The 15473-nt window shown below is 40.1% G+C and overlaps 1 protein-coding gene across 5 annotated transcripts in view; it reads left to right on the top strand.

Moving 5' to 3' along the window:
* LOC126235779 (uncharacterized) overlaps positions 1-15473 on the top strand; it is a 269602-nt gene that overhangs the window by 65488 nt on the left and 188641 nt on the right. For all 5 annotated transcript variants that reach the window (XM_049944583.1, XM_049944584.1, XM_049944586.1 and 2 more), the window contains exons 3-4: positions 5050-5161; positions 9589-9791. In XM_049944583.1, coding sequence (XP_049800540.1) covers positions 5050-5161; positions 9589-9791 — 315 coding nt within the window. The remainder of the gene's footprint in view (positions 1-5049; positions 5162-9588; positions 9792-15473) is intronic.

Raw genomic sequence — 15473 nt, 5'->3', positions numbered from 1 at the left:
GACTCGGATCACAGTTTAGTAATGATGAGGACAGGGTTGGAGTTTGAGACTAGAATGAAGGAATCATTACACAAAGTGGGATACGAAGGTACTACGGAATGAAGAGATACGCTTGATGTTCTCTAAGGCTATAGATACTGTGATAAGGAATAGCTCAGGAGGCAGTTCACTCGATGAGAAATGGACATCTCTAAAAAGACCAATCACAGAAGTTGGACAGAAAAACAGGAACAAAGAAGGTAATTGCGAAGAACAATGGGTAACAGAAGAAATTCTTGAGTTTATTGCTTGAAAGAAGGAAATACAAAAACGTTCGGGGAGATTCAGGGATACAGAAATGCAACTCACTTAGGAATGACATAAATCGGAAGTGCAGGGAAGCTAAAGTGACATGGCCACATGAAAAATGTGAAGAAATCAAAAAAGAAATGATTATCGCAAGGACTGATGCAGCATATAGGAAAATCAGTTCAACATTCAGTGAAATTAAAAGTAAGGGTGATAACGTTAAGAGTGCAATGGGAATTCCACTGTTAAATGCAGAAGAGAGAGAGGACATGTGGAAAGAGTACATTGAAGGTCTCTATGAGGGAGAAAATTTGCCTGGTGACATGATAGAAGAAGGAACAAGATTCGATACAGAAGACATAGTGGATCCAGTATTAGAATCAGAATTTAAAAAATCTTTGGAAGACTTAAGTTCATATAAGACAGAAGGGGCAGGTTACATTCCATCAGAATTTCTAAAATCACTGAGGCAAATGACAGCAAAATATGTTTTCAGTTTGGTGTGTGGAATGTATGAGTCTGGCGATACACCATCTGACTTTCGTAAAAACATCATCCACACAGTTCTAAAGACTGCAAGAGCTGACAAGTGCAAGAATTATTGTCCAGTCAGCTTTACAGTCACTGATCCAAGTTGCTGACAAGAATAATATACAGAAGAATGAAAAAGAAAACTGAGGATTTGTTAGATGATGATCAGATTGGCTTCAGCAAAGGTAAGGTCCCCAGAGAAGCAGTTCTGACAGTGTGTTTGATAATGGAAGCAAGACTAAACAGAAGTCAAGTCACGTTCATAGGATTTGTCAACCAGGAAAACGCCTTCAACAATGGTGCAAGATGTTTTTCTGAGAAAAATAGGCATAAGCTACAGGGAATGATGGGTAATACTCAGGATGTACAAGAGCCAAGAGGGAACAATAAGAGTGGAAGAGCAAGAATGAAATGCTCAGATTAGATAGGCTGTAAGACAGGGATGTAGTCTTTTGCCCCTTCTGTTCAGTCTATACATCAAAGAGGCAAAGGTGTAAATAAAAGAAAGGATCAAGACTGGAATTAAAATTCAAGGTGAAAGAATATCAGTGATAAGATTCACCGATGACATTGCTATGCTCAGTGTAAGTGAAGAAGAATTATCGGATCTGCTGAATGGAATGAACTGTCTTAAGATTTTGGATTGAGAGTAAATCAAATAAAGATGAAAGTAATGAGAATAGTGAGAATTTTGATCAGGATTGATGATCATGAAGCAGATGAAATTAAGGAATTCTGCTACTTAGGCAGCAAAATAACCCACAATGGACAGAGCAAGGAGGACATAAAAAGCAGACTATCACTGGGAGTAAAGGCATTCCTGGCCAAGAGAAGTCTGCTTATATGAAACATAGGCCTTCATTTGAGGAAGAAATTTCTGAGAATATATATTTGGAGTACAGCATTGTATGATAGTGAAACATGGACTGTGGGAAAACCTTAAAAGAAGAGAATCGAAGCATTTGAGATGTGGTGCTAAGAAAAGAATGTTGAAAGTAAAGTGGACTGATAAGATATGCAGTCTGGAGGTTCTTTGCATTGTCATTGAGGAAAGGAATAAATGGAAACACTGGCAGGAAGAAAAGACAAGATGGTAGGGCATCTGTTAAGACATCGTGGAATAACTTCCATGGTACTAGAGGTGGGTGTAGAGGGTAAAAACTGTAGAGGATTACAGAGATTGGAGTATATTCAGCAAATAATTGAGGACGTAGGTTTCAAGTGCTACTCTGAGATGAAGAAGTTGACACAGGTGAGGAATTCATGGTGGGTCACATCAAACCAGTCAGATGACTGAATGCTGCAAAACTCTTATCTTCGTGCTCAGGGTGCTTCGTACCTCGATGGTGATGGAATACAGTGTGTGCTTGTGTATCAAGCATCATTCTTAAGTGTCTGAAATAATCATTCAGAAATTATTGTACAACTCCTCACTAGGCTGCATTCCGTTGCTCTAAGAGCATTCTCCGTCACTTTACATTTTTAAAGGCAATATTGTTCCGAAGTAGTTTGGGCTCTGGGAACAGAACTAGATTCAGTATGTGTGTCGTAGGCCCTTGAAAATACTGTTCTAAAGGGTATACTTTGATGATATTTTTTTTTTAATATCCACTGATTGTAGATATGTAAATACCCATGAAATCACAGTACAGACTATGAATTGCACTATTAAATTGCTTGTTATTATGTATTGCAGCCTAAGGATGCCTGACTTGAGGCTTTAATATACAATAAACAGATTTTATGAGATGATCACTTCCATTCTGTAAGGCAGTACACTTAGCCTTTCTAGTAAGTTGGTCCAATCTTCCCAACTCAAGACAAGGAGAGAAAAAAATTCTTTCTGCTTATGATAGCAACATTGTTGTCATTGATAAAATATCAGAATTCTTTGTTGAGAGGCAAATGTTTAATTTTTCTAAAAGTGGGAAGTTTAATGCTCTATTCGCCACTTAGTTTCTGGGTATGAATGGCACACAAAATCTTGCTAAACTACAGTGAATAAGGCAAATATTTGTGTGATGTACACACAAAAATTCAGTCCCAGTTAAATACTACCATAGTCTTTAACAAATTTCTGTTGTACCGAGCTATTCGAGACTCACACTGACAGTTGCAACCCGTGTCACAAACAAATACATTGCAAGGCTCCAACTGACCAACACTGATTCCCTGACTGAATGTGACACACTGTCCACACTGTCCCTGAATGCTCTACTGGGATTGCTTATATAATTATATTCCAGCAGTGCATGCAACAAACAGAACATGCTTGGAAAGCACCCTACTTGCTCCATTAAATTTCTAATAAGCTCTCCCAGTTGTAATAATATCTGCTTCCTAATTTTTCCAGATGCTTAAAGGATATACTGTGTTTAAATTTTTTCTCTGTTTTAATGAATATGGCTTATATAACTTTTGATCTAAAGTGTGCTTTCAGTTTTCACTGTACAGATCAATTCACTTGAAATTTGGTACATTATTATCATTTTATAGCCAGAATATGGTGCTGTAATAGCTAGGTTATTATTTAATTCTAAAGGGTACATCATTTGTTTCAGTTTATGGTATTCTAGGCCAAATTTAACAACTTTGGGAAAACCTGGAAAATATTGCCCGTAACACAACAAATTTCTAAATGATTTATTTTTATTTTTTTATTTTTTTTTTTATGGCAACACACATACTATTACAATTTCAGCTCTGTAGCTTCAAACTTCAGTAGATGTGAAATTTCAGTAAATCATCAATAACTTGGAAAATATTTAAAATAACTCTACAGAAACCTTATCTAGTATACCAAAACACTATCCTATCAAAATTTCAACTTTGTATGTTCAGATTTCAGAGTATGTAAAACTTTCTTAAAAATTAAACTTTTATGAAACAGTTGAACTGAGGAAGTTCAAACTCAAGGTTAATTATCTTTACACATTTTGACACATCTAGGTAACAAAGTATTTGAAATCATCAAAATTTTTTTGGTGGCTGTTGCCTAAAAGTATGGCAGCTTGCCCAGATAGGCGTTTTATGAGCTTGGTTTATAAACAGTCCCACTGTCTCCAGCTTCTGGTTTTGACTCTCACCTGCTGTTAGCTATCCATTGTACTTGCTTCCCAAAGCTGTCACATTATGATATATGTTTATACCGTAATGAGAAAGTCTTAAACTCAAGTTTGGTGATGCATAATACTACTGTCACAATTTTTGTGAGCTCAACATCTCCCTCACAGACAGCTTTCCAGACAGGCAGAAGGCACCATATGGAGATGTAACAGAGATAGACTGGATGTTCATGACCGTCACAAAAACGGTGCTTTAAAACATAAAATATAGGGTGTTTCTGATACTGCTGCATTTTTTCCTTAAATATATCAATTTGTTAAGGTATATTGAAAATGAGCATTTATAACTAGTTGTCAGCCTGTATGGGAATTGCCAAGTAGGTCCAGTGGATCTGGGTCTATTTTCTTTGTACACTCCATCTCATCAGCAGTGACATCTATACTTCATCCTGATTCACATGGTAAGTCCAAGTGTACTTGGGTTACCTACACTTATGGCACTGTGGATCATAGTTTTATGTCCATGACTGGTATTTGCAGTATCATTCTCTTTGGAATTTTGTGATCTGCACACTTATAACTGGTTTTTGCTTTTCTGGTTGTGCTTTGCCCTCGTATATGATGATTTTGTAAGAAAATCAGGAAATTTTCACAGATCTTCAAATTCAGTTTCAAGTTTATTTTAGTTTTTAAGTATGTAATCATATTGTAACATAATTACATGATAAATCAGCTGCCTGGTGTACAAAAGATTGGCAAATCCTTTTGCAAATGATTTTTATGTGCTTGCCGCAGGAAGAATGTAAACTTTTAGCATACTGAGTACTTTTCATCGTGAAATACACTGTACCTCAGAGATATATTGTGCTTTCTTATTGCTGTTACATAGTTTGATCACATTGTTTCTGAAAAAATTAGTTGAAATTAGTTTGGCTGTAGAAAAGCCTAGGTGGTGCTGTTTTATATTGATCCTGTTCCTAGCTGGAAAAGAGGGGGGAGGGGAGTGGGTTTGTAACCAGCCTTGGTGTTGTGTCATAGTAGCGTGAACAGAAACAGAGGGCTTGAAATCTTTGCTGAAAAGGGAAGTTTGTTTAGTGACATAATAAAGTATCTGTTTTTAAATACTACTTGGCTACATTAAATGAAATGTGTTGCCCATTATCAGCCACAAGATTCCTGTCTCGAAGAAATGGATATTGATGTCTTCGAGGAGTCCAGTCACCAAGATGTCACTGTGCCAGATATCCAACCTTCCCAGATGTCACAGTCCTCTCAGAGTAAGTTGAAAATGAATCATAGCCATTACTATGTATTCTTAAATGCAAGTAAATGAATCTGAATGTTTATGTGATCACTTAATTAGGTTCTATAACCCATCATCAGGTCCCTGTTTATTTATGACTACAAAATAATTTGTATGTAAATTAATGTTCTGTATGTGACGCGAATGTAATAAAATATATGTTTTGAATCATTCGACATTTTTGCATCAACACGCACTAATGGATCTGTGGAATACATATATAAAGTAAATAGAACTATTTTGAGATGGATGAGTGAGCCAATTAAAAAAAAATACATTAAGTTTTTCAAAATTAGCAATGAATCTGAGTATTTTTTTCTACATTCCTGCAATAATTTTTGTTGGTATACAAATAAGTAAAAAATGTGATCACAGATTTTCCAGTTCCTTCATTAAACTAGTTCATCTGTGTGTTTTCCGGACATACTTTTTCCCTTTCAGTCTGCTTTCAAAATTTGGTTTACACACAAATCTCAAAAAAATTTCTAACATTGTCAGGTGTTTTGTGCCTTTATTCTTACATTTACCTACTAGCTTATCATTCCTCAATTTCTTAAAAATCGGTAAAAGAAAGAGGGGAGGCACATTTTTCATGTCTGTATGAATGAATGTTACAGTTATAGGTTTGTTGGGTGAATCAAATAAAATAGTCAGATAAGATTAGTTTATGACCATATACCAGTAAGAAATTGACACAAAAATGGCGGTACAAAGTTTCAGTCGAGGTCTGTGGAACAGATTGTCACAAACAGAATAACGGCATTGAATGCTGTTAGTAATCATGTGAACCAACTTAGTAGACACCTGTAACTGTGCAAAGTGATAGTACACTAAACTCACATTCAGGACAGTTTCTTTTGAACCCCCGACCAGTCCTCCAGATGCAACAGTTACTGAGATTTGTTTCCTGTGTCATATTATTACATCATCTTACTTTGTTCTGCTTTTTCAATTAATTTATGTAGCAAAATATAGTTTGTACATAACTATTAATCAGATTGTCAAGCTGCAGTACATATAGCTTCATTGTGAAGATATTGTTGTTTCTCATAAGGGAGAAGATAACTAAATACAAACTATGTCAAGAAGATTCATTCCATTTCATGAGAGCATGCACATAAAAATTTGTGATACCTTCTGTACAATTGTATTTAGGGTCAAAATTTTGATTAGCCTTTCAGAAATGTTCAATGTGGCCTCTACTGGACATACAACTAACATCTAGACTATAGTCAAACTCATATCATACTTTTGAAATCATGTCTATAGTTACTGAATTCACTGATGTTACTATGCAGCATTGCAGTTCACCAAAAGTTGCTGGAAGGGGAAGCATGTAGATACTCTTTCGCATAAAAAATAAAAAAAATAAAATAAAATCTTGTACATCAGATCAGGTGACCTCAAAAGCCAAGGGTGCAATACTGGTGTCATTGTTGGAAGCTTTGAGCTGTTGAAGCTACAGCGCGAAACTCTTGACAAAAATCGCACCGCTCAGTTGTAACTTAATTGCTCCTGCAGGTCTGGAAAACACTAAACACTTTTTATTGCTGTGTTGTTGCCATGTCGACTCGGTACGCACTGGATAATGAGCAAGCAAGCTAGCTGCACCAGAGATACCCCTACCAGCTACCATGTGAACCAGTAAATCACAGCTGATGCCTAGGTAAACTTTTAGTTTCAATGTGTGCATGAAAATTCACCCCAGGATTCTATCTGTATTCATGTCGAAGATACAGTTGTGTGAAGTTGGATGAATCTATATAAAATATCCTATACTTTGTTGCTTCATTATCTCTCACTCTAATGAAATTACCATTAATATAGCAAACATAACAATCAATTATTGACAAAATTATTTAATTGGATGGATAAAAAATCTACTCACCAAGCAGCAGCAGAACATGCAGATAAAACACTGTTGTGATTGGCAAGCTTTCAAAGCCAGTGGCTCCTTCAGGCTGAAGGATTGAAGTGGAAGGAAGGAGGGTGAAGCAAAAAGACTGGAGAGGTCTAGGAAAAGGGGCAGATTTTGGGAAAGTCACCCAGAGCCGTGGGTCAGGGGAGACTTAGCGTACAGGATGAGAAGGAAAGACTGGTTGTTGGGGACTGCATCAGATGAGATTTGAAAACCTGATAGCTTAAAGGTGGAAGACAGGTTATTATGCAAGACATAGATTACTACCAAAACATCCTGCAGGAGTTAATAAGTGTGAGAAGCTGAGTGGTTTGTACGTAACAGAAGTGGGAGGCGGCGATGAAAAGTAGATAGGAAAGACAATGAAAGATGTAGAAAGCTAAAATGGAGTGAAGCAGAGAGTAGTTACAGTGAAGAAAAGCTGAAACTGAATAAATTAATGTAATTTGAGGCCAGGTGAGTGGTGAGAAACAAGGACATGTTGGACATGTTGTAGTGGTAGTTCCTACCTGCAGTGTTCTGGGAAACTGGTGTCTGGGGGAAGAATCCAGATGGCGCGTGTGGTGAAACAAGCACCAAGGTCACGAATGTCATGTTATAGAGCATGCTCTGCAACAGGATATTGCGAGTTTGCCGGTATGTACCCTCTGCCTTTGCCCATTCATCCTAATTGATAATTTGTTGGCTGTCATGCCGATGTACATTTACCCTAATTTATAATTTGCGGGTAGTCATGCCAATGTAGAAGGCCGATCAGTGTTTACGTAATAGCTGGTATATGACATGTGTCGTTTCACAGGTGGCTCTCCCTTTAATAGTATGTCTTTTACCAGTTACAGAGCTATCATAGGTTGTGGTAGGAGGGTGCTTGGGGCAAGTCTTGCAGCAGGGACGGTCACAGAGGTAGGAGCCATATGGTAGCGAGATGGATGCAGAAGGAGCAGAGGGTCTGACAAGAATATTGCGAAGATTGGGAGGGCGATGGAAAGCTATTCTAGGTGAAGTGGGCAAAATTTCAGACAGAATGGATCTCTTTCCAGGGCATGGTTTTAGGAAGTCATGGCCCTGTAGAAGTAGCTGATTAACACATTCCAGACCAGGATAATACTGAGTCACCAATGGTGTGCTCTGAAGCTGTTTTGTGGAGGGATCAAGCAGTATCAGGATTGGATGTGATGGCCTGGGAAATCTGCTTTTTAACTAGGCTGGTGGGGTAATTACATGCGGTGAAGGCTGAGGTGAGAATGGTGGTGTATTGCTGTAGAGTGTCTGCATCCAAACAAATATGTTTGCCTCAGATGCCAAGGCTGTATGGGAGAGAATGTTTGACATGGAAAGGATGGCAACTGTCAAAATGTAAGTACTGTTGTTTGTTCGTAGGTTTAATGTGGACGGGAGTGTGTAGCTGGCCTTCGGTGAGGACAAGATCAACATCAAGGAAAGGGAGGTGGGATTCGGAATAGGACCACCTGAAATTTAATTGGGAGGAGGGATTCAGAGATTCCAGGAATTTTAGCAGGTCAGCCTCACCATAAGTCCATATGGTAAAGATGTCATCAATGTATCTAAATCAAAACTGGTTGAAGACATATGGATCCCGGGAAAACCTCTCCTAGTGACCCATGAAAAGGTTGGCATAGGAAGCAGCCATCCTGGTTCCCATGGCTGGTTCTGAGCACTATGGGATTTAACACCTGAGGTCATCAGTCCCCTAGAACTTAGAACTACTTAAACCCAACTAACCTAAGGACATCACACACATCCATGCCAGAGGCAGGATTCGAACCTGCGACTGTAGCGGTCGCGCGGTTCCAGACTGAAGCACCTAGAACCACGCGGCCACTCCGGTTGGCTCCCATGGCTATACCCTTGATGTGTTTGTTTACCTGCCCATCAAAGACGAAGTAGTTGTTTGTAAGCATAAAGTTGATTAAGGTGAGTAGGAAGGATGTCATAGGTTTGGAATCAGGTGGGCACTGACAGGAAATTTTCAGCAGCAGACAGACTGTGTACGCGGGGAATGTTGGTATAGAGGGAAGTGGCATCAATGGTGACCATCAAGGTGTGTGATGGGAGTGGGACGGGCACTGATTTCAGACAATCTAGGAGGGGAGTTTTTGTACTATGGGTTGCAGGTGTTGATCAACAAACGCAGATATACGTTCGGTGGATGCTTTGAAGCCAGCAGCTATAGGACGGTCAAGATGATTGGGTTTATGGATCATAGGAAGAAGGTAAAAGTGGGCGTACATGGTTTGGGTGGGGTGAGAAATTCTAAGGATTGAGGTGTTAAACCCTGTGAGGAGCCTGAGGTTTTAAGGAGGGACTACAGGTCAGTTTGAGTCACAGGGATGGGGTCTTGATGGCAGACTCTGTATGTAGAGGTGTCAGACAGCTGGCATAGACCTTAGTAAGTAGACCTTAGTAAGTAATTTTATGAGTCAAATAAATGAAGCACTCACATTTTTATTTTATGCTGAAAGGTTTGGCTGCTCAAGATGTAATCCAGGCACTGGAAGATGGAAAACTAAATCCTGAGTGTCTGAAGGAAATTCCAAAAAATAAAATAAAGAAATTTCTACCACTACTCTCAGACTGTGCCTTACTTAACATGTCTGAAATTGTTTGCAAGCTGAGAAATGGAGAACTTGCAGTTCTTATGTGTACAGATGTATTTTTGCCGTGGGTAAGCACCTGTGTAAAATGTGTAATTCTTTCTCTTTTTGAAAAAGTTGTGTTATTGATAATGTGTGAAATGTGTACAAATTCCTATGTAAGTGAAAATGATTGATAAGAGAAATCATTTATTTTTAAAACAAATTAACTTACTTTTGAAGCTCTGATTTCACTAGTTCCTACTCATATACATGGCGAATGATTAGCTTCATCTTATGTCATGTTCAGAACAGAATCCAAACTTTTGTCATGGTCACACTCATTTCAGGATAAGCCATTCTCATACCACATTGATTCAAAATGTGTATAATTTACTTGGACTGTAGTAATTTTTCTGACCACATTTTGTAATGTTGGTTGCAGAATGGTTATAATCCCTACACCATTTGTTTGATAGACTGCAAATGCATCAAATTCTACAATTTTGATGTGAAATGCAACCTATTATTTGTCAAAGCTACCTCTGGTGTAATCTAAATTTTAAAACAATCTGTGGTGGATAGTTCTTTATAAATATTGGTAATACTTCCATGAGAGCTAGATCTATGTAAAAGTGCCTGTTTAAACAAATAATAAGTACCACTCCTGATTCTGAGATACAATATTGTGCACCATGCTTTCCTGGTGAAACTTGTATTGAAGGTACAATACTTCAACTACTTTAGATATATCTACTCTTCACATAGCTCAGGATATATCTACTCTTCACATAACTCAGTTGATGTATTGTACCATCCCACAGACAATTGCAGAAGATACAACCTCCTGAACAAAAATATTTTGCTGTTTGACATAGTACATTCCAAATTTAGTATTTTTGCTCCCTATGTGAAAGTGTCTTAATCCACTTCACAATTTATGTAATGTCATCAGCTGTTTATAATCACTGCCAATCACAAGCCATCAGGCACTGTATTGTTTTATGAGATAGCATGTAATCAAGAAATTAATCTCCAGACAGGCGAGTGACCATCGTGCCAGTCACTTGCTCTTAAAAAGAATGCCAGCACATTTTGATGTCATGCCAAAGTGTGTCTTTCCAACAAACAGCACCAGAGAAAGTAGTAAGTGCGAAGAAAATCTTAGTGGAAAGAGAAAGGTTTCTGTTATTGAACTAAGAGTGTCTTTCCAGGTAGTTAGGAAGGAAAACCAATGATCTGTTCCATTCCACTATTTAGCTTCTCTTCTTCTCTGTTTGACCTGTCTTTCTTATTGACTACCCTCTTTCGTTTGTACATTTCATAGCTGTCAGCATCCTTTGACCTCTCCACAAACATCTACATCTACATCTACATCCATACTCCGCAAGCCACCTGACGGTGTGTGGCGGAGGGTACCTTGAGTACCTGTATCGGTTCTCCCTTCTATTCCAGTCTCGTATTGTTCGTGGAAAGAAAGATTGTCGGTATGCCTCTGTGTGGGCTCTAATCTCTCTGATTTTATCCTCATGGTCTCTTCGCGAGATACACGTAGGAGGGAGCAATATACTGCTTGACTCTTCGGTGAAGACATGTTCTCGAAACTTTAACAAAAGCCCGTACCGAGCTACTGAGCGTCTGTCCTGCAGAGTCTTCCACTGGAGTTTATCTATCATCTCCGTAACGCTTTCGCGATTACTAAATGATCCTGTGACGAAGTGCGCTGCTCTCTGTTGGATCTTCTATATCTCTTCTATCAACCCTATTTGGTACGGATCCCACACTGCTGAGCAGTATTCAAGCAGTGGGCGAACAAGCGTACTGTAACATACTTCCTTTGTTTTCGGATTGCATTTCCTTAGGATTCTTCCAATGAATCTCAGTCTGGCATCTGCTGTACCGACGATGAACTTTATATGGTCATTACATTTTAAATCACTCCTAATGCGTACTCCCAGATAATTTATGGAATTAACTGCTTCCAGTTGCTGACCTGCTATTTTGTAGCTAAATGATAAGGGATCTATCTTTCTATGTATTCGCAGCACATTACACTTGTCTACATTGAGATTCAATTGCCATTCCCTGCACCATGCGTCAATTCGCTGCAGATCCTCCTGTATTTCAGTACAATTTTCCATTGTTACAACCTCTCGATACACCACAGCATCATCTGCAAAAAGCCTCAGTGAACTTCCGATGTCATCCACCAAGTCATTTATGTATATTGTTAATAGCAACGGTCCTATGACACTCCCCTGCGGCACACCTGAAATCACTCTTACTTCGGAAGACTTCTCTCCATTGAGAATGACATGCTGCGTTCTGTTATCTAGGAACTCCTCAATCCAATCACACAATTGGTCTGATAGTCCATATGCTCTTACTTTGTTCATTAAACGACTGTGGGGAACTGTATCGAACGCCTTGCGGAAGTCAAGAAACATGGCATCTACCTGTGAACCGGTGTCTATGGCCCTCTGAGTGTCATGGACGAATAGCGTGAGCTGGGTTTCACACGACCATCTTTTTAAAAACCCATGCCGATTCCTACAGAGTAGATTTCTAGTCTCCAGGAAAGTCATTATACTCGAACATAATACGTGTTCCAAAATTCTACAACTGATCGATGTTAGAGATATAGGTCTATAGTTCTGCACATCTATTCGACGTCCCTTCTTGAAAACGGGGATGACCTGTGCCCTTTTCCAATCCTTTGGAACGCTACGCTCTTCAAGAGACCTACGGTACACCGCTACAAGAAGGGGGGCAAGTTCCTTCGCGTACTCTGTGTAAAATCGAACTGGTATCCCATCAGGTCCAGCGGCCTTTCCTCTTTTGAGCGATTTTAATTGTTTCTGTATCCCTCTGTCATCTATTTCGATATCTACAATTTTGTCATCTATGCGACAATCTAGAGAAGGAACTACAGTGCACTCTTCCTCTGTGAAACAGCTTTGGAAAAAGACATTTTGTATTTCGGCCTTTAGTCTGTCATCCTCTGTTTCAGAATCACATTTTGTTCTGATCCACCTACCGCTTTGATATAAGACCAGAATTTCTTAGGATTTTCTGCCAAGTCAGTACATAGAACTTTACTTTCGAATTCATTGAACGCCTCTCGCATAGCCCTCCTCACACTACATTTCGCTTCGCGTAATTTTTGTTTGTCTGCAAGGCTTTGGCTATGTTTATGTTTGCTGTAAAGTTCCCTTTGCTTCCGCAGCAGTTTTCTAACTCGGTTGTTGTACCACGGTGGCTCTTTTCCATCTCTTACGATCTTACTTGGCACATACTCATCTAACGCATATTGTACGATGGTTTTGAACTTTGTCCACTGATCCTCAACACTATCTGTACTTGAGACAAAACTTTTTTGTTGAGCCGTCAGGTAATCTGCTTTTTGTCACTTTTGCTAAACAGAAAAATCTTTCTACCTTTTTTAATATTTCTATTTACGGCTGAAATCATCGATGCCGTAACCGCTTTATGATCGCTGATTCCCTGTTCTGCGTTATCTGTTTCAAATAGTTCGGGTCTGTTTGTCACCAGAAGGTCTAATATGTTATCGCCACGAGTCGGTTCTCTGTTTAACTGCTCAAGGTAGTTTTCAGATAAAGCACTTAAAAAATATTTCACTGGATTCTTTGTCCCTGCCACCCGTTATGAACGTTTGAGTCTCCCAGTCTATATCCGGCAAATTAAAATCTCCACCCAGAACTATAACAATGTGGGGAAATCTACTCGAAATATTTTCCAAATTATCCTTCAGGTGCTCAGCCACAACAGCTGCTGAGCCAGGTGGCCTATGAAGACATCCAATTACCATGTCTGAACCTGCTTTAACCGTGACCTTCACCCAAATAATTTCACATTTCGGATCTCCGTCGATTTCCTTCGATACTATTGCACTTCTTATCGCTATAAACACGCCTCCCCCTTCACTGTCCAGCCTGTCTCTGCGGTATACATTCCAATCTGAGTTTAGGATTTCATTACTGTTTACGTCTGGTTTCAGCCAAATTTCTGTCCCTAGTACAATATGGGCGTTGTGACCGTTTATTAATGAGAGCAGTTCTGGGACCTTTCTATAGACGCTCCTGCAGTTTACTATTAGCACATTAATATTGTTATTCCCTGTTGCATTTTGCCTACTCCTACCTTCCCGCGTCTCAGGAAGCGTCTTGTCGGGCCTAGGGAGGGAATTATCTAACCTAAAAAAAAAACCATGTGCACTCCACATGTACTCCGCCACCCTTGTAGCCGCTTCGGGCGTGTAGTGCACGCCTGACCTATTCAGGGGGACCCTACATTTCTCCACCCGATAGCGGAGGTCGAGAAATTTGTACCCAAGATCTCCGCAGAATCGTCTGAGCCTCTGGTTTAAGCCTTCCACTCGGCTCCAAACCAGAGGACCACGATCGGTTCTGGGAACGATACTACAAATAGGTAGCTCTGATTCCATCCCGCGAGCGAGACTTTCCGCCTTCACCAATTCCGCCAACCGCCCATACGAACTGAGGATGACCTCTGAACCCAGACGGCAGGAGTCATTGGTGCCGACATGAGCAACAATTTGCAGTCGGTGCACCCAGTGCTCTCTATCGCCGCCGGCAGGGCCTGCTCCACATCTCGGATGAGACCCAGAGTGAACACTGGCCTTCTTCCCCGACCTTTTCGCTATTTCCCTAAGGGGCTCCATCACCCGCCTAACGTTGGAGCTCCCAATAACTAATAAACCCCTCCCCCCGTGTGCCTGCTCGGACCTTGCTGAAGGAGCAGCCACATGTCCACTCACAGGCAGAGCGGGCGATGCCACACGGCCAGCCTCCACATTTACCCTCCGCCTCGTGCGCCTCGCGCGCCGCTGAACCCGCCACTCCCCTTGGGGAGAGGGTGGCCCAACCGCGCCCGGTACCGGCGAAGATGTCTCGACAGCAGGGACAGTGGGTGAAGCATGTAACACCTGGGGTGTACCTTGCGACGCACCAGACTCCCCACTGCCGCTACACTCCGAGGCAGCAGCCTGAAGACGGCTGACCGCGGCCATCAACACGTTCAGCTGTTCGCGAACAGTGGCCAGCTCCTCCTGCGTCCGTACACAACAGTCACACATCCTATCCATCCTAAGGAATCAATTTACTGAAGAGAGTTAATCAACTTTTAAGTAGACTGCTAATTCACTAAAGGTGGCTGATTATTAACTAAACTGTGATTGCTAGCGACTTGTAGAAAACAATGAAAATAGCACTACCTGTCTCTGGACTGTATTGAAAACAAACACTAGCACTATTGGCACTATGGTTGACTAAAGGGACTCACTCTGACTGTATTCAAAACAAACACTTGCGCACTGCTGACACACTGCTCGGCACCGGAAGGAGACTACGTGATTTTACACTATTCAGGTACTAAAACACGATGCTACAACTCTCAAATACTATAATACGCCCGAAATTTATGAATTAAACAATGCAAATACCAAAAACACGCAAAGAAATTAAGAATTAAACTATGTAACAAATAAGTGAGCTAAGAGTATACGACTTGCTGCTGCAGCTGCTTATCCAACGGCGGCAGGGAGCACATCCATCATGTTTTATAATTTCTACATTCTGTCCATTCAGGATATGTTTATATTCAAATTTTCTCTCTTTAAATTCATCCATGTGTTGTTCAGTTATTTAATAGTTGCAGATGATTACCTGTGATTTATTGTGGAACAGTTTTGTTTGTGTATGTTTGTAAATGTTGCCAGATTTGGGTTTTATAAT

The sequence above is a fragment of the Schistocerca nitens genome, chromosome 2 (assembly GCF_023898315.1).
Source record: "Schistocerca nitens isolate TAMUIC-IGC-003100 chromosome 2, iqSchNite1.1, whole genome shotgun sequence".
Taxonomy (NCBI): Eukaryota; Metazoa; Arthropoda; class Insecta; order Orthoptera; family Acrididae; genus Schistocerca; species Schistocerca nitens.
This window is presented reverse-complemented; position numbering and strand designations above follow the sequence as displayed.